The sequence below is a fragment of the Ascaphus truei genome, chromosome 6 (assembly GCF_040206685.1).
Source record: "Ascaphus truei isolate aAscTru1 chromosome 6, aAscTru1.hap1, whole genome shotgun sequence".
Lineage (NCBI taxonomy): Eukaryota > Metazoa > Chordata > Amphibia > Anura > Ascaphidae > Ascaphus > Ascaphus truei.
In genome coordinates, this window is record NC_134488.1 from 64,825,288 (window position 1) to 64,844,059 (window position 18,772).

The window sequence follows — 18,772 nt, forward strand, 5'->3', positions numbered from 1 at the left end:
TTTTCTTTACCCATAGGCCACCCTTATCAGAGAGCCAATAAAGATAAGGGGAGGTAGAGGGGGTCTCTGCCTGTGCAAACTTTTGGGGAACACAGTGATATCGGACAAAAAGTAGCCGGAGGAACTCAAGCCCCTCCCAAGTCTCCGTACACCATGTTTACAAAGTGACTTAAAACAATTATTTAAAAATATCCAGTATCCATTTGGGTATTAAAGGTGTGAATCAACTTAAACTGTAACCCCTTAAACATGTCACTGCCATTAGTACAGTACTCTTAATTTTGGGCCTAGGAGAGCTTGTCACGTTACACGCTCCTATATTACATACTGGACTTTGTTGGATACAAGTTAACCCCTGCCTCCCCTCACCCTGCAGGTGTGTTCTTCAGCTTCCACACCTTCCACCTGGAGAGCGGCCACGACTACCTGCTAATTACAGAGAACGGCAGCTTCAGCCAGCCCCTGCAACGCCTCACCGGGTCCAGGCTGCCGGCCCCTGTCAGCGCCGGCCTGTACGGGAACTTCACGGCCCAGATCCGGCTCATCTCGGACTTCTCCATGTCCTACGAGGGCTTTAACATCACCTTCTCAGGTGAACAGGACTCCTCGTTTGGCAGAGATTCACATCTCCTTTTTAGCCATTTTCTTCCGCTAGTTAATACCTTTCCGGCTCTTTAGTTAACCCTTTCACTGCCAGAGGCACCTGCGGGCATTGCAGAACAGAAAGCCCTGTTTCCGTGGTTTTAACCCTTTGCTTTGCTTTGTTTGTCTCATTTACTGGATCAAAACTGGCAGATTTTCAAACTTCATTCTCAGTGTTATAAAAGCAACATCTTTTTGTCTTAAAGAGGCAATCCAAGCAGGCAATATTTTTTTTAACATAGGTTTGAAGCAGGTGGTGTCCGGAGCTTCACCCCATTCATTTCAGCTGCGGGGACCCCCTGCTTCCCATGATACTTAACTCCGGGATCCGCTTCGCTCGGCTAGCAGGTATCACGCTCTTGCACCCTGCGGGCCAATAGGAAGCTGTGACGTCATCCGATGCGGCTTCCTGTTGGCCCACGTGACGCAAATAGCTTTAAACTTGCGGGAGATATTTTCCTCCAAAGTGGTTGCTGGTATCTCGAGTAGCAGGGGGTCCCCGGAGCTGAAATGAATGGGGTGTCTCAGCTCCGGTGTCTCAGCTCAGGTGTCTCACCCTGCTTCAATCTCATGTTAAAAAATGAATGGCCTGCATGGATTGCTTGCCAGGGCGGCTGCTTCGCAGTGAGTTGCAGACCCTGCTGGCAGCAAATAGGTAATGCAAGGGAACTCTCGCAATGTTTTTGAACATCGTTCGACAGCCAAATGTAATGGAAGACACGTTCTATAAATGTGCACCAATGGTTCAGTGTTTCAAGTAGAACATGAGGACGTCGCCAATAATGATATAAACATTGTACGGTAAATGTGGACAAAGCCGGAGAGGTGCAAATCTGCCGAGATTTGCTTTGCTGCAGTTTCGATTGAACTTTTTGAAAAGTTTGAGAAACCTGCCGATAATTTGATCTAACTTTGGCTCAGAAATGTCTGGCGACTTTCTGGCAGCCCTGCGACTTAAAAAAAAAATAGGTTCGTGTTCGATCGAATTTCAAAAATGAAAGTAATAGACATGAATAGAACAGACAAAGCCTAGTGACTTGTTGGCGTTCAGCGAACTTGTTACGAACTGTTGGGTCAAAGTAAACAATTTCACCGAGCCTAGAAGGGCGAATTTTGCAGCGTTCGCTCACAAGTGCGAAAGGTTTGCACATCTCTAAACAAAACTGCTGGATCTTTGAAAACCGAGGGATATCGGTAAGTGGCAGCTTACCTTAGTTAGCTTACCTTAGTTAAAGCAGCAGTGTGATCTGCTGCAACATGTTTAGGCCCATATTCACCAAGCAGTGCTTTTCCATGAGACACCTTTCGGCACTGGAAGACCCCTTAAAAACCCATTCAAGTGAATGGGCCTGAATGTGTCTTATGGAGTAGGCTCTGCTTAGTAATTATGGCCTTAAATCTCTTTGGTACCTGTGAGTGGTTTAGGGTAAACCAGCAGTGTAAGAGATTGTAGCCCTTTCTGGTAGTTTCGGCACCGTAGAGGTTAAGCTGCCCTTGGGAACGATAAGACAGCACCTTGTGTAGGCTTTTACCGGCTCATCTTGCTGTGATGCTGATACTTAATTCCCTCTGTTGACAGATACAAATGTTCTGCCAGCGGCTGTATGTGTTACACTGCTGCTCTGTATACACTGCATCCACATTCTTAATGATGCTCTATATTCTCTGCCAGTTATAATGTATAATTTATTGTATAGAACTGACAGCGTACGCAGCAAGGTATGTGCAATGCAAGTTCTACTCTCCCTGTCCTAAAGAGCTTTTGAATTTCTTCTGTTAGCAGAAGGACAATGAGAGGGTTTTCTGTTGTCAGATGCCTTGCAATGCATTGCTGTGCATACTGATGTCTATTGCTTTGCAATGGCTTGCAGGCTGCTCTGAGGCAAAGGGATAGATGTGGACTAATTCGAACGGCACCGTCATGTCAAACAATCTTATCTCACTATGCACCAAAACTAGAAGCTATTCAGTCAGGGATCTGTAATACAGTATGTACAAATTGTACAATGCGCAGTGCTAAAACACAGCCAGTGTTATGCAAAGATGGTAAAATACAGGAGAGGACACATTACAGGTCATTATTAAACATTCTAGAATATATTTGTACTACAAGAATGGAAAATAGAATAGTATTTTGTTTAAACACAAAAAAGTGGATGCTTAAGATATAACTGTTATTTTCACTGAATAGCATCACACTGCAGAAATAACGATGTCATAATACAGACTGTAATAATGTATCACATAGGGCTGATGATGTAAAGTTATACTTTAATTATATACTAGGACTGATGATGTCATAAGGGTATACTGTAATAATGTACTCTGTGCTAGCACTGATGAGGTCATAATGTACTTTGTTCTAGGACCTATGATGTCATAATATTAATTATAATGTATTATGTGCTAGGACTGATTATGTTATTATGTACTAATGTACTGTGTGCGAGGACCGATGGTGTCCTCGCACACAGTACACATGTGCATCTCACCTCTCTCCCCCTTGTTTGATGCTGCAGAGTATGACCTGGAGCCCTGTGATGAGCCGGAGGTCCCGGCGTACAGCATCAGGAAGGGCCTGCAGTTCGGGGTGGGTGACTCCCTGACCTTCTCCTGCTTCCCCGGGTACCGTCTGGAGGGCGCATTCCGCATCACCTGCCTGGGAGGTAGACGGCGTGTGTGGAGTTCGCCTCTGCCAAGGTGTGTTGGTAGGTGGTCATGTGCTTTCATTTTGCTTGGTTCCTTTATGTATTGAGTTTGGGGATGTGTCACAGTGTTGCCAATCTAATGCCAGTTGTCTGTTTATCAAGATCCCAGGAACTAAGGAGGGGAAGGGAGGGTGCAGTAGTAAAGACGTTAATGGTGGATTCAATTGCTGCCGGAACCGCTTAATTATAATAATCTTAATGATCAAAACAATGTGTATTGACATACAAATAACAACAACAAAAATCTTACATCTGTGTCAAATGAAGAGAAAAACCCTGCCAATTAAGTGTCTTGAATTTACTGCATATTGCAGGATCTGAGCGGTTTTGCCTCAATACTGGGTGATTTACTGCTGCTAAAAGAATTGAGAAGATGAAGTGTGTATAATCCAGTTATTGATGCATCTAAATAGATTGTGTAACTCCTCCCTGACTCTTTTATTTGATGCTTATTGACATAAGCAGCTTTAAATTGATGCAACATGTTTAATAAGCTGACAATAATACAAAGGCTGCTTGAGGCATTAATTTAACAAGAAAATACTCATTTGTGTTAATATATATGTGAGTATGTATGTATGTATGTATGTATGTATGTATGTATGTATGTATATAAATATATATATATATGTATATGTATGTATCACATGCCCCTAGTTACAGTCATGGATGCCATTTGTTATTCCACTTTTTCTCTTCTATTTGTTTCTTTTGACTGACAATTAAAGCTGTCCGTGGGTGTGACGGGAGGGGGTAACCAGGCTATCTACAGTAATAAAGGTTAAGCCCTCTGGTTACCCCTGCACCCGTGGGATCCCCGGTACCTCCACAAGCCAGGGACCAGGGATAATACATGCTGGAAAATAAAGTGACCCTGTTTTTCCTATTTCATGTTCCCTTAGCCCTAGAACTGCGGGATTTTTTGTGTGTCAGTTTTAGGTGGGATATTTGGGTGGAAATGCAATTATTTTGTTCGCAGGAGTTCGGGGGCCAAAGTTACCAGTAGTCTTTCATTCTCCCCGGCGAGCAGGCATAATTTGCCAGTACGCGGGGCGAATTACACCGAGGCTTCCTAGTGTCCCCCAGACTCCTGGATTTCAAGCCCAAATATCCCCAAGTTATTTCCCTTATTAGTATAAGGTCCCCCAAAGTATATTCTTTATTAAAGTGTACTTTATAATGTGTTTTACAGTTACTGTAAGGCTCTATGCAGTCCGCCAGGGCATATGATTAAGGTGCAGCAAGTCTTCATAGAGTCCGTAGTTCAAAGAGGAGACGGGATGTTGAGAGGTGTCATGGTGCTAAGTGGACAGGGCAGGGCAGGGCAGAGTACTGAGTCCAGAGAACCGAGACCCCCTGTGGGGCGGATCCTCTGTCTGCCAAACTTAGTGGAGCCTGCCCAGTAGGTGGCAATGGGTTGACCATGGGAAGCAGCAGAATGTTGGCGCGTAGCCCATTGGTCGATTCATATGTCCCGCCTATGGGGCATCCCGAGCCGGCTTGACATGACCCCTCTTCTGATGTCAGCCAAGAGACGGGTTTCTATTGGCTAGTGAGATAGGTTCCCACACACTGATTGTTCGCTCCTCCTACCTCCATGCTAAGGATAGCTTAGCGGAAGGTATGTAAGGCGAAACCCCAGTCAGAGAACCAGACGATTTTGTAGCTTGAGTCAACGAAGCTAGGGCAGGATTTTCAAAGTTGCTCTTTCCCAAATAGCAGAGCAACCGGCTTTGTTTTGAAGCTAGGAAAGTCTGCCCTGGAGATGTGAGGACCAAGTTCTCATCTGAGAACGTAACGGACGCGGTCAGGAGTTCCTGTCAAAAACAGTTCCAGGAGTATCGGGATTAGGTCCCGGTCAGGAGTTTCTGCTGAATCTCAGTCCAGGATGTCCGGAACAAGGTTCCAATCAGGGTAAGACCTTGTGGGTGCCCTGCACCTAGGAAAGGGTAGATCTCATACCCCAGACCCCAGTAAGTGTGTGTATTTCTGCATTTTGTGTTTTGTTGTATTGCCGAGGTTTTATCCAAATAAAACCCATTTTATTTCACTGCCTTGTTTTGACTATTGACTGATCCCAGAAATATAAATGTGTTAAGAGACCTGGTCTACCATGACAGGCTTTTTTTCTGGTGGCAGCTGTGAGATCATAGGGCTTTGGATTATAACTTTCCACATGGAATTATAGGACAAAGTGAGCTTGTAGATTGCAAGCTCTCAAAACAAATAGTGTCGGAAAACACATTATACAAAATCAGGAATCACACTTTTTTTTCGTGTCACTCAGTTTAGTGCCAGAAGGCGAATATGGCTGCTCGTTCAGGACAGTATCGATACTGGGATCGTGCAGCAATAGCTGCCAAGTGTGAAACCTTTGGTCTGCAAACAGAGGGTCGCAGCAAAGCTGAGCTGGAAGCAATACTGGAGGAACATGAAGATGCCCTTGCCAGTGCTAACCTGGCGGGAGCTGTTGCCTTTGCGGAGCACAGAGGAACGGAGAATGGGGGACCGGTCCAAGTCACCCCGGTGGCTCAGGGGGTACCCGTGGTCTCGGGGACCCCGGTTCATTCTTCAGAGGATATTTTGGCTATAGTGGTGGCTTTGGGTCCGGGGACTACTCCAGCGGAGAAAATACAGTGGATGCAAGCTGTCCAACCACCCTTGTACGCCCCCATGCCCCGCACACCTTGGGACGACTCTCAGTACCTTCCCCCCAAGATAACTCACCAGAGTTTTGGAAAGTTAATAGACGTGTCACAGACATTGATAGGTACCTCCGGAGTTTTGAGAAGCAATGCCAGCGATACTCTCTCCCGCCAGTCGAATGGGTCAAGTTCCTGTCCCCACAGCTGACCGGATGGGCACTGGAGGCATACGAGGCAATTACAGTAATTCGGATGCCAGTAAGAACTATGAGTATGTGAAAACAGTCCTGCTAAGACAGTACCGCATTACTCCCGAGACCTATCGGGAGCGGTTTCAGTCAGAGAACAAGACTGCTTGGGGCTCTCGCGCAGACTATATGGTCCGGATCATCCACCGGGGTACCCGGTGGGTAGAGGGGTGCAATGCCTGTACCTACGAGGAGCTGCTTGACCTGATTTTTCACGAGCAGTTCTACCAAAAGTCCGGGAGTGGGTCCTTGACCACAAGCCAGCCAACTCTGAGGAAGAAGGCACCTTGGCAGATGATTTCGTCACCACCCGACCTCCGCATAGGACACGGGTGGCACCGCCTACTGCGGCTCCTGCCAGTCTGGCAGGTAAGCCGGCAGCAACTTCTAATGCTGTCCCAAATTGGAGGACCAAGCCTCCCCCTGAGGAGAAGGCAGCCAAGCCTGCCAGATTAGCACATGAAGCGCGGTGTTACCACTGCAACAGGACCGGGCACCTGAGATCCGATTGCCCCGACATGCGGCGTTCAAGTCACCCCCCACTCAGGGGCAACACACTCCAGCAGCAAAACCAGTCGCCTCCATGGGACTGGCACCAACTGAGGAGCAACAGACAGCCGTCCAGCAGGTCCAGCAGCGGACCCAGGCGATGGTCCTTACACTCTCTACAGGCGGCACGGCAGAGGAGACAGATGGGCACCCAGTTGCAGCCATCGGGCTGCAAGCAAATGATGTCCGGAGGAAGCATTTGCGACCAGTGACCATTGGAGATCGCCATGCAGCCGGTCTGATCGACTCCGGTGCTACAGTTACCCTGGTGTGACCTGATATGGTTAGCCGAGGGGATCTGCTCCCTGGAGCAGGGATGCAGGTCACCATGCCAGATGACATTCCAGGTCACCCGTGTGTTTCTTGACTGGAGTGCCAGTTGAGGAATAAGAGATGTGGGTGTTTTGCCCGGGTTAGATACTGAGGTGCTACTCGGAACGACCTGGGACACCTCAACTGCGCTTTTGCACCTGAAGATGCTCTTGTGGCTGCAGTCACAAGGAGCCAAAGTCGGGCACTCGCCCAGGTAGGGGAGCCTTTTGGTACCCCTACCCACTAAGGAGATCACCGTCCCTCTGCATTTGGGACCACCAATTCCTGTTGTTCTCGCAGAGACCAACCAGGTAAGCAGAACCGAGTCTGTACTGTGTCCTGACCTCCCTACCAACATCCCTGTTTCCCCATCCCCCTGGCTTAGTGACTGAGGATGAGTAGCCGGAGCTGGGTACCCGGTTCAGAAAAGCAGTGCGGTCCGATCCCAGCTTAGAGGGCATGAGATTTTGGGCATTCGAGTCTGCTTCTAAGGTTGGGCCAGATCGGTATCTTTTGGTACCGTGGGCTCTTGTACCGGGAGCAAGCTCCTGGTGCTCCAGATAGGGTATGGACTGGTAGGAGACAGTTAGTGGTTCCCAGGGAGTATTGGCAGCAGTTGGCATTACAGATAGCATTGCATTGTAGGTAGCCCACTCCATCCCACTAGAAGGGCATCAGGGGGTCGCCCACACAAGATCCAAGCTACTGCAGCGTTTCTACTGGGTGGGGGCATCGCGGACAGTGGCAGATTTTTGTCGCTCCTGTGATGCGGGTAAGCATGACAGGTGACCACATGAGGATCATTCTGAGACCACTACCAGTGATAGGTGAACATTTCCAGAGAGTAGCAGTTGATATTGTGGGACCCCTTCTGGTCCCCAGCTGGATGGGGAAGCGCTACATCCTCATGGTGGTCGACTTTGCGATCTGATACACTGAAACTGTGGTATGGCCTCGATCGAAACTAAGAAGGTGGCAGTAGCTCTGATAGGGATTTTCTCTGGGGTAAATTTCCCTAGCGAGATTCTAACCAATCGGGACGCAATTCATGTCCGAATTGCTCCACTGTCTCTGGAAGGCGTGTGGGGTGACAACCCTCCGCACGACCAAATTACCAACCCCAGACAAACTGAGCCTGTGAGTGGTTCAATGGTACTGTGAAGCAGATGCTGCGAAGCTATGTAGATGCTGAACAGGGAGACTGGGAGATTCATTTACATCATTTGCTGTTTGCCTACCGAGACGTACCGCAGGAATCCACCGGGTTCTCCCCTTTTGAGCTGCTATACGGTCGCTATACTTAACCTATTCCGTGAGGGATGGGAAGGGGAGACTACTACTACTGATGCGTCTGTGCTATAGTATGTAGTAATTCTCAAAGACCGGCTAGACCGACTCATGGGGTTGGCAAAGGCTAAACTCAGGGATGCTCAGACCAAGCAGAAGCGTTGATATGATCAAAATGCCCATAATACAGAGTTCATCCCTGGGCAGCAAGTGCTTATTCTAAAGCCCACTTGACAGAACAAACTCATGGCTGCCTGGGCTGATCCGTATACGGTTCTCCGGCGGATGAACGGGTGCAACCATGTTGTACAGCTAGATCAGGAGACAGGGAGACATAGGACCTATCACATTAATATGTTGGAGTATTTCCAGAGTGCGGCATCGGTGCTGGCTATCTGTAGCCCACCGGTGGAGGGCTCAGCTCTGCGGACCTCCTAGGGGAAGCTAGGATGGGGGGCACAATAGAGCATGTAGGGATACGTCCCCAGCTCGAGGCACCCCAGTGGGTGCAGGCACGAGCTATGCTAGATCAGTACCAGGACCTGTTCACGGATAAGCCGGGCAGGACCCATATCACTGATTACCCAGTCCACACCGGGGATCAGGGACCTCTGCATAAGAATGCCTATCGGGTATCAGCAGAGGTGAAGCGTAGCATAGAGGAGGAGGTAGAAGAGATGTTGGCCCTAGGGGTAATTGTACCGTCTCAGAGTCCTTGGGCTCAACGTTAAGACGATGTCAGATACCTATCCCATGCCCCGCATGGAAGAGCTGCCAGATAAGCTCACGGGGGCAAGGTATCTGACTACCATGGATTTGTATAATAATATGAATACCCGCATCAGCCTAGTAATAATAAAATAAGTAGTGATATACTGTGGTGCAAATAGGGATAAATAGTTACTAGTAGAAACACAAACAAAAGTTCCCTAATGTATGCACTCGCAGTAACCAGTGTAGTGAAAAATAGTAGAAATAAAACCTTTTTAATGGTAAATAGTCTAAAATTATTTTGAAAAGAGGTACTTGGTGTTTATAATTCCATGACCAATCCCTTAAACCACATTCATATAAAATGTAATATATATATATATATATATATATATATATATATATATATATATATATGTATATATGTATATATGTATATATGTATATATGTATATATGTATATATGTATATATGTATATATATATATATGTATATATATATATATATATATATATATATATATATATATATGTATATATATATATATATATATATATATATATATATATATATACATATATACATATATACATATATACATATATACATATATACATATATACACATATATACATATATACATATATACATATATATATATATATATATATATATATATATATATATGTAGAGGTATCAGTACCGTGTTAGCCGAGCTTCAATAATCAAAAAATAAATAGATGATACCGTTCTGTGGCTAACGAAATGCTTTTATTTGTGCGAGCTTTCGAGATACACTGATCTCTTCCAGCGATGTTACAATGAATGAAGCAGTTACCCTTTGACACCTCCAGCCATAAATCTCATACACAACAGGGAAGGACCAGCTCAGATAACATTCCAAGAGACACTGTTTTTAAGTTATCCTTGCTTCATTCATTGTAACATCGCCGGAAGAAGAGATCAGTGTATCTCGAAAGCTCGCACAAATAAAAGCATTTCGTTAGCCACAGAACGGTATCATCTATTTATTTTTTGATTTTATATATATATATTATATATATACTTATTTGCCGTGTCTTTACGGTGCATAGTTGTTTCTATCTTCCCTATCTTCCTCTATCTGTACTATATGCAGTATCTGCGTATATAAATAGAAATTAATATATCACTAAGATCAACGATGTATTTAATATTTTGCTTATTAATATCATTCTGCATGATCTACTGTTAATAATATATTGTCCGGTAATTTTGAACTGAATGCTATGTAACAGTTTCTATGGAGCTCGATTCTAAATATACCTTGGTTTTAGAGAAATAGATATCAGCGCGATAGAAAACCACTAAGCAAAGGCAAGGGTTAAAATCGGTGCCTGTTGCCATAACAACCACTTACCTATAATTATCCGAATGCTGACTGGGCGTATCCACCTTTTGAGAAAGCGCTGACAGGCGCGTAACGTACGTCAGGTGGTACGACGTAATGACGTCATGATGCGGAAGTACATGAAGGTAGTTAAAAGACGAGACTAGCTACAAATGTATCGTTATACACTCAGACTAAGGCTATAACTTGATGTGGTCATTGAACCGCGCCTCAAGACTTAAATACACACTTAAGTGTGCCTGGAAATAGAGGGTTAGCAGGCATTAGTACCTGAGATTGCCGCACACAATTGTATATATATATATTTTCTATCCACATTTTAGCAGCAAATGATGTGGTATCGAGTTGCAGTCAGGCTATACAGATAGCGGTGTTAGTAATATCTAGCGTAAGTAACTGAGGAACAATGAATTAAGCATTGACTGAAATTGCTATACATTGGCTACAGGAGGAATATATTATTGCAAGTGTTAAAGCGCTGCAGGATATGAACCAAACTGTGACTGCTGGCATACAAAATGGTATATACTTTCTACCCACAAATAAGCAGCTACTTATGTGGCATTAAGTGGCAGTCAGGTTATGCAGTCAGAGGTGTTAGTGAAATCTGGCATGAGTGACTGAGTAGCAACTATTTAAACATCAATACCGAAATTGCTATATACTTGTTACTAAAGAAACAATGTTCCTCTTTTGCAAGAGTTTAAACACTGCAGGATATAAATCAAACTGTAACTGCTCATTAAGTTTCAGCTACTTCACTAGCACATGACCCCACAACAATAGATTTTTGAGTTGTGGTTACGTTACCAAAGTAGGTTTTATGTAGCCTCTTTTACATTATGTTCTGTGTACCGTGTACTGTCCCAACGTGGCTTCTTCACTTCTTAGTGATTTAGTGTCGAGAGATATATTTATTACCTCTGGGTTTTAGTCAAAAGTAAAAATATCAATAGCATAAATTGGACCAATTTAAACGTGAGAAATTGAGCCTGCACTGATGTTCCAAGGAATATATGATCGTATTAATGACATTCCATTGGAAGCAAATGTATGGATTACATAGGGAACAAAAATAAAGAAGCGGCAAATAAGCATTTATATATATATGCTAAATATGTATGTGGTTTAAGGGATTGGTCATGGAATTATAAACACCAAGTCCCTCTTTACAAAATTATTTGAGACTATTTACCATTAAAAGGGTTTTATCGCTAGTCATTTTCGCTTCACTGGTTACTGCGAGTGCATAAATTAGGGAACTTTTCAAAACAATATTGGGAGTAGACAGCACTCAATGAAATACTGTAAACAAGGAAGAACGTAGCTACGCAAGTGGTGCAACGGGAACAAGGGAGGGCCCTCCCCTCCGCCTTCCAGGAGGGCCCTCCCCTCCCGCTTCCAAACACTAATAATAAACACAATCATTCCCAGCTCACAAAAACAGAGAAACAGATAATCTGCAATGAATAGTTCATGTGAAACCATATAATATACAAATGTACAGAATGAAAGATGTGGGAGTAACCCATACTCCGAGTGCTAAATGGCACTTAATGTCGATTCATATGTCCCGCACATGGGGCATCCTGAGCCGGCTTGGCACGCCCCCTCCTCTGACATCAGCCAAGAGACGGGCCCCTGTTTCTATTGGCTAGTGGGATAGGGTTCCCACGCTCCGATTGGTCGCTCCTCCTACCTCCATGCAAAGGATAGCTTAGCAGAGGGTATGTCAGAAGAAGCCCCAGTCAGAGAACCAGATGATTTTGTGGCTTGAGTCGATGAAGCAACAGTAGGGCAAGCTTTTCAAAGTTGTTGTGTCCCAAATAGCAGAGAAAACGGCTTAGTTTTGAAGCTAGGTAAGGCGGATATGCCAAAAACAGTTCCGAAAACAGTTCCAGGAGTATCGTGACTAGGGTTTCTGCTGAATCTCGGTCCAGGATGTCTGGAACAAGGTTTTGATCAGGGTAAGCCCATGCAAGAGGGCGCTCTGCCCCTAGGAAAGGCTAGATCTCAACCAGCAGACACCAGTAAGTGTGTATATTTCTGTATTTTGTGTTTTATTGTATTTCCGAGGTTTTATCCAAATAAACCCCAAATGGGTGGGCTGGTGTCAGGTTGGCAATACTGTGTGATGTAACTTGGTTTAAATTAAGGTATTAGGGGCCACAGGGGGTGGGGAGGATTCATAGATTATAAGTAGCTAAAAACTTATTATAAGGCTTCAACTCATAAACACATACACAGGCTCAGACATGCATGCATTGGTGCATACAGTACATATATACATACACACACACACAGTGTGTACCGTATGTGTGTACAGATATATATATATATATTAGTGTATATTAACACAGAGCAGATTGTCTTTTCCTGCAGCAATCTGCCGTGCCTCTCCTTAGTCTGCCCAAGATATCAGGCGTCTCCAGGTCATTCCAGGACACTAAGCCAGTCTGGACTTTGAGGGCCCATATGATGCAGGGGATAAGCAGGGTCTTCTCTGGTACCCAGCGTGCGGAGTCTGGCACTGGGAGGGGGCTGGGAAGGGCACAGACAGGGTTGCTTTTAAAATGTGGGATCACAGTTGGAGTATATTCAGACACAGCCCATCATAGAAGCATAGAATTTAACGGCAGATGAGAACCGGCTTATTTTCCTGTTTTGTAAAATCTAAGACCCTATTTTTCTTTCTTTTATTTATGATGGTGTTATGTGTATACCAAACATTTTTTTAAATTATCTTACTGTATTAGCCCCCTCCACCTCCATTGTAAGGCTTACACCAATCCCCCACCCTTAAATGTTCAACGGTCCCAAACTAACTACTTTAGTGTTGCTATAAACCTTCCAGCACTGGTGTGGTTAAAGGCCGCGTGCCCAGACATGATCCCGTGAATCATGCACTCAATGTATCCTCATCAAGGGACAATATACTGTAAGCGAAATCCTAACTCAGCTCCTAATTGACCCATACGGGTCAACGCTGATCCGCTGTAATCGGCTCTGGGTATTCACTTTACCAGCGCACTTACTTCACCCTAACTTAACATTTTGGTGTAAAAGCAGCATAAAAATTTAATGGAATGTTCGGCCTGCAGAGAAGGAGCCTGGATTTAATCTGCTTGTTAAGGATGTTTCTCTTTATTGTGAGCTGTCTTTATAAGAGGCAGACAATGGATTGTCCTTCTGCTCGGAGACCTGCACTTACTACACAGACATGCATCCAACGGGTGGGCGTTACACTTCCTAACCTCTTCAGTGCCTGCGATGCATTGCTATACATATACAGTACAGGCATACCCCGGTTTAAGGACACTCACTTTAAGTGCACTCGTGAGTAAGGACATATCGCCCAATAGGCAAACAGCAGCTCGCGCATGCGCCAGTCAGCACGTCCTGAACAGCAATACCGGCTCCCTATCTGTACCGAAGCTGTGCGCAAGCGGGGAGACTATAGAGCCTGTTACAAATGCGGTATTTACATCAGTTATGCACGTATATAACGATTGCAGTACAGTACATGCATCGATAAGTGGGGAAAAGGTAGTGCTTCACTTTAAGTACATTTTCGCTTTACATACATGCTCTGGACCCATTGCGTACGTTAATGTGGGGTATGCCTGTATATTGCTCGTCATTTTATATAACAATCTATAAATAGCTCCACAAAAAAATATAAATAACTAGATCACAAAATACGACTAGTCAGGCTAGGGGAGCACCAACAAAAAAAAACAATATAAAGTCAGATTTGAAAACAAAAGACCACAGCACTCAAAAAGGTAAGTATACAAAAATATTCACATTTACTGTCCGCCCATACAGCAAACAGGTCAATGCTCTGGGCCACCATGGCCCCTTCTCAGGCTGGATACATTGCTTGCTATTGCTATAGATACATATGTTATATATTGGTTTGGAGCGCTTATAACTTTTGATCTGTAGATGGGCTCAGAGTGACATTATGTTGTATTTGAACAAAAAAATATGGTTGTTTTTCAATGCTTCTTGCATAATAGCATAACAGATACAGGCATACCCCGCATTAACGTACGCAATGGGACCGGAGCATGTATGTAACACAGGCACACCCCGCATTAACGTACGCAATGGGACCGGAGCATGTATGTAAAGTGAAAATGTACTTAAAGTGAAGCAGTACCTTTTCCCCACTTATTGATGCATGTACTGTACTGTAATCGTCATATATGTGCATAACTGATGTAAATAACACATGTGTAACAAGCTCTATAGTCTCCCCGCTTGCGCACAGCTTCGGTACAGGTAGGGAGTCGGTATTTGCTGTCCAGGACGTGCTGACAGGCGCATACGTGAGCTGGCGTTTGCCTATTGAGCGAGATGTACTTACTCGCGAGTGTACTTAAAGTGAGTGTCCTTAAACCGGGGTATGCCTGTACAGTGTGTGTATGTATGTATATATGAGAAAACAAAAAGAAGCGCAGGCTCCATAGCACGTAACTATATAAAAAATGGGTATATTTATTAAAAAAACAGCAGTCCCTAGGAAGTACACTTACAGGATGCTAAAAAAACAAAAACATTGGAAAGAAATCTCTACAGGGAGTCATCTACAGGAGTGGAGGAGTCCGTATACGATACTGTGCACCTGTTCAGGAGTCCCTGCCCTAAAGAGCTTACAATCCAAGGTGTGTGTGTATGTGTGTGTGTGTGTGTGTATATCTCCTAGACCAGGGGTGGACAATTTTTTTTTTGCTGCGCCCCCCACTCCACCTTCTCTTCTATGTTGTCGACCTCCCGCCCTTAGTTCAGTGCGGCATCAAATTACGCCGCAGGGTCGTGTGACATCACGGTACCCGCCGCGTCATCTGACGTCACCTTACCATGGCAACCATGATGTCACATGACCCCGCAGCGTCATTTGATGTCGCGTTGCCATGGTCACGCATCCTGACGCCCGCTGAATCTCGGTAAGTAGAGGTTGCAGAGGCCTCGCACGATCTCCCGGCATTTAATTTAAATGCCTTGGGGAAGAACGTGGGACCTCTCCAACCGTCCGCGCCCTTCAAAAAAATTTCGGCCACTCCCCCCAGTTTGCGCACCCCTGTCCTAGACCATAAGCACAAGAGAGATCATATCCATGGTGCAGGGCCCTTTTATAGGTAACAACAAGTATAAGTGGATGAAATGGGTAGTCACAATACAAAGCTTTAAAAAGGGCATCGGTGTAGACCTGTATCCCAGGGTGTCGGGACACAGCTTCTTTGTTCGTGGATGGTGCAGCGGTGCAGCGGCAGAACTCCTATTCCAGCTTCCTCACAGGCATCTCCTGCCTCTTCATTCGGGGCTCCAAATGGGCAAAGCTTGATGAGGTCACAGGGAGCGTGTTACAGAAGCAACCAGAAAACAAACCGTTGTCACGGAACCTCTGTGTTCCTTTCTCGGGGGATAAACGGTTGTTTTACAATGGTAAATGTAAATACGCCATTACCATTGGTCTAATGGTAAGGGATTAAATTAAAATCGTGACTTAGACGTGATATTTAATCAAAATTAAAAAAACAAAATCTAAAAATATTGTGTAAAAAAATATACTGTTAAAAAATAAATATTCAAATGAAAAGAAAAAGAATGTAAAAAAGAAAAAGATAAAGATGATTAAAAAGAAAAACTCCAAAACTACAGAAACCTTTGCAAAATTATAATGAGAGGATGCTGGATCCTTCCATAGTGGGGCTAAATAAATGAATCTTTAATAAATGCTGCTGGATTAAGCTCTCTGCCCCATAAATTTGCATGCCATAAATCCAATAATTGTTGCATTGTCTGAGTTTTAAAAGCCCGTCACCTCCTATCGCCCACAGTAACTAGTTCTAACCCTTTAATGCTTATTCCTGTCGGATTTTTATTATGGCATCTCAAGAAATGCTTCAGCACGCCATGTACTGTATGGTGAAGCCAGCCACGATATCTATTTTATGCTCTAAAAAGCGGGTTTTTAGACTCCTTTTTGGTTTGTCCAATGTGTACTGTTCACCGCGGGGCACTCTGAAAGATAGACGGCGATAAATTGTTTTATACTAAAAACGCGACCATTGCTTTTTGATCTAAATGATTTCTAGCAGTCTACATCTAAGAATGTGCACGTAACGCACCTCATAGCATTGGGCCGCGCTTATAGTTACACACGCCGCCAATACAAATACTTTAGATTGAAGATGCACATAGTGCTCTGTGAACGCCATGCGCGACCTGGCGGCAGAATCCAGGCAAGACAAATGAAATTGTCTCTCAAAGCGATGACCGCATGACGTCAGCGTCACTTGAAGCGGCCAATGAGGCCGAACCGCTCGCGTGACGTTGCGTGACACGCCCCCGCGACGCCTCCCTCTCTCCTGAAAATCGCCTGCAGCAGAGAGAGAAGCACAGTTCACCAATCGCGCTGCAGCAGGCGTGAGCCACGTGCACGCGCTTCGTCTAATAACATTGAGTCCTTAACTGTGAGATGGGGACAGCGTGCCACTAGATCCTCAGATGCTGCAACACGTGGGGGGGGCCGTCTACCCTGAACTGGATACTGGGGAGTAGCAGTTTTCCTCCCAGTCTCTAGGCTCTGAGAGTTTAAACGCAACCCTCTCTGCTCTAAATACCTGTTCTATTAATTAGGTGAGCGAAAACCAGCACCATTGTAAGTCTGATATGGATTTCCTATCCAGCAGCCTTAGTGGCTGTGAATCTGTGGAGCGGATAACATCCACACTATGTCTGCACTTTCTGTTATAAATCTGACAGAAAGCTGCCTACTATCATGGTATTATGTCACATATCCTCCCCGCGCCCCACCCCACCCACCCAGCTTACACCTTCTGGGGTGAGCAACCATGGATATCCAGTGTACAGTGTCCCATGTACTTCTCATCCTAGAGGCATAATACCACATAACAATACTAGCTTATTTGCAAGGTTAAGTGTCCGAGACATAGTCCACACATGTAACCTAATCAGTTAGTTCCCACACATTGAGATTTAAGAGAGAGCACCATCGGCTGAAAGAAGTAATCTATGTACCCCTGCCTTAACTGATTGGCTGGCTTCAGGAGTAAGCCCATTAGTCCATTGAAAGCAGCCAAACACCACACACTACATCTTTTTTTTTTTTGGTTTTACTAGGATTGAAGCAGGGGGTCTCCGGAGCTGAACCCCAATCATTTCAGCTCCTGTCACTCCCGTCTTCCTGAGATACTTACCTCCATAGCGGTGCCTGTATCTCTGCAGCCAGGGAACCTGTTTGACTAACAAAATGGTAACGTTTAAATGTCCCATATCACGCGGGCCAATAGGAAGCCGTGACGTCATCCCCTGCAGGTTCCTATTGGCCCACGTGACCTGGACGTTTAAACGCCACAGAGATACTAGCACCCCCTATTGAGGTAAGTATCTCCGGAAGCAGGGGGTCCCCATAGCTGAAATGAATGGGGTTCAGCTCCGGAGACCTCCTCCTTCAAGCCTATAGCAAGAAAAAGATGTAGTGCGTGGTGTTGAGCTGTTTTAAATGGAGTCTTATGGATTTTTGGCAAGTAATAATAAAGTGCTATTCGGATCTTTTTTCAGGGGGATAGAACTGTGATATTCAGGCTCTGACAGAATGGTATCTGCTTTGCTTTATATCAAAGTGTACTTAGTTTGTTAACAAAAACGGAGGTAGGATTATTTTTCTTATTTTTTATAAGTGATATTATCATCTACTGTAGCAGCCTGTGTGATTCTTTGATATAGTCCCATCCATCCAATATCACAATGTCAACTGTTTTATCTGCTGACTTTATGACAATGTTTCTATTTTGTTCTGGCTCTTGTAGGGCAGCCTTTCTTCCTTAGTTAAGTTACCTTTGTATTTCCTGTTTCCTTGCTTACATAATTGATCAAGATCTTTCATAACATGGTTAAAAAAGACCTTAATATTATTGCTCTGTGATTGTATTGGGTAGAATGTAGATTTATGTTTCACACGACTGTTTTGTGTAGTTAGGTGGCTTATATCAGAGCAGTGGCCCATTGTGATGTCCAGACTAGGACAGTCCAGTGTGTATGTGCCTACATCACACTTCTTGAGTGTCAATGCTTTACTTTTACTCTAATTTGCCTAAGGTTATGGGCTCCGGTGTATCTTTATTATCCAAAATCGTCTTATTATTTGGGAGGACCTCATGTGAAGAATAACTGTTTTGGGCGAAATGTCTTTTGAGTGTAAGGTTCCTAAGGAACTTGTTAATATCTATGAATAACTCAAATTGATCA

At 44.5% G+C, this 18,772-nt stretch overlaps 1 protein-coding gene across 1 annotated transcript in view; it reads left to right on the forward strand.

Annotated features, from left to right (window-relative positions):
- The window catches only part of CSMD2 (CUB and Sushi multiple domains 2), a 701,191-nt gene that overhangs the window by 537,044 nt on the left and 145,375 nt on the right, over positions 1–18,772 (forward strand). Inside the window, 2 exon segments of the mRNA XM_075604612.1 lie at positions 377–592; positions 3,162–3,350. Coding sequence (XP_075460727.1) covers positions 377–592; positions 3,162–3,350 — 405 coding nt within the window.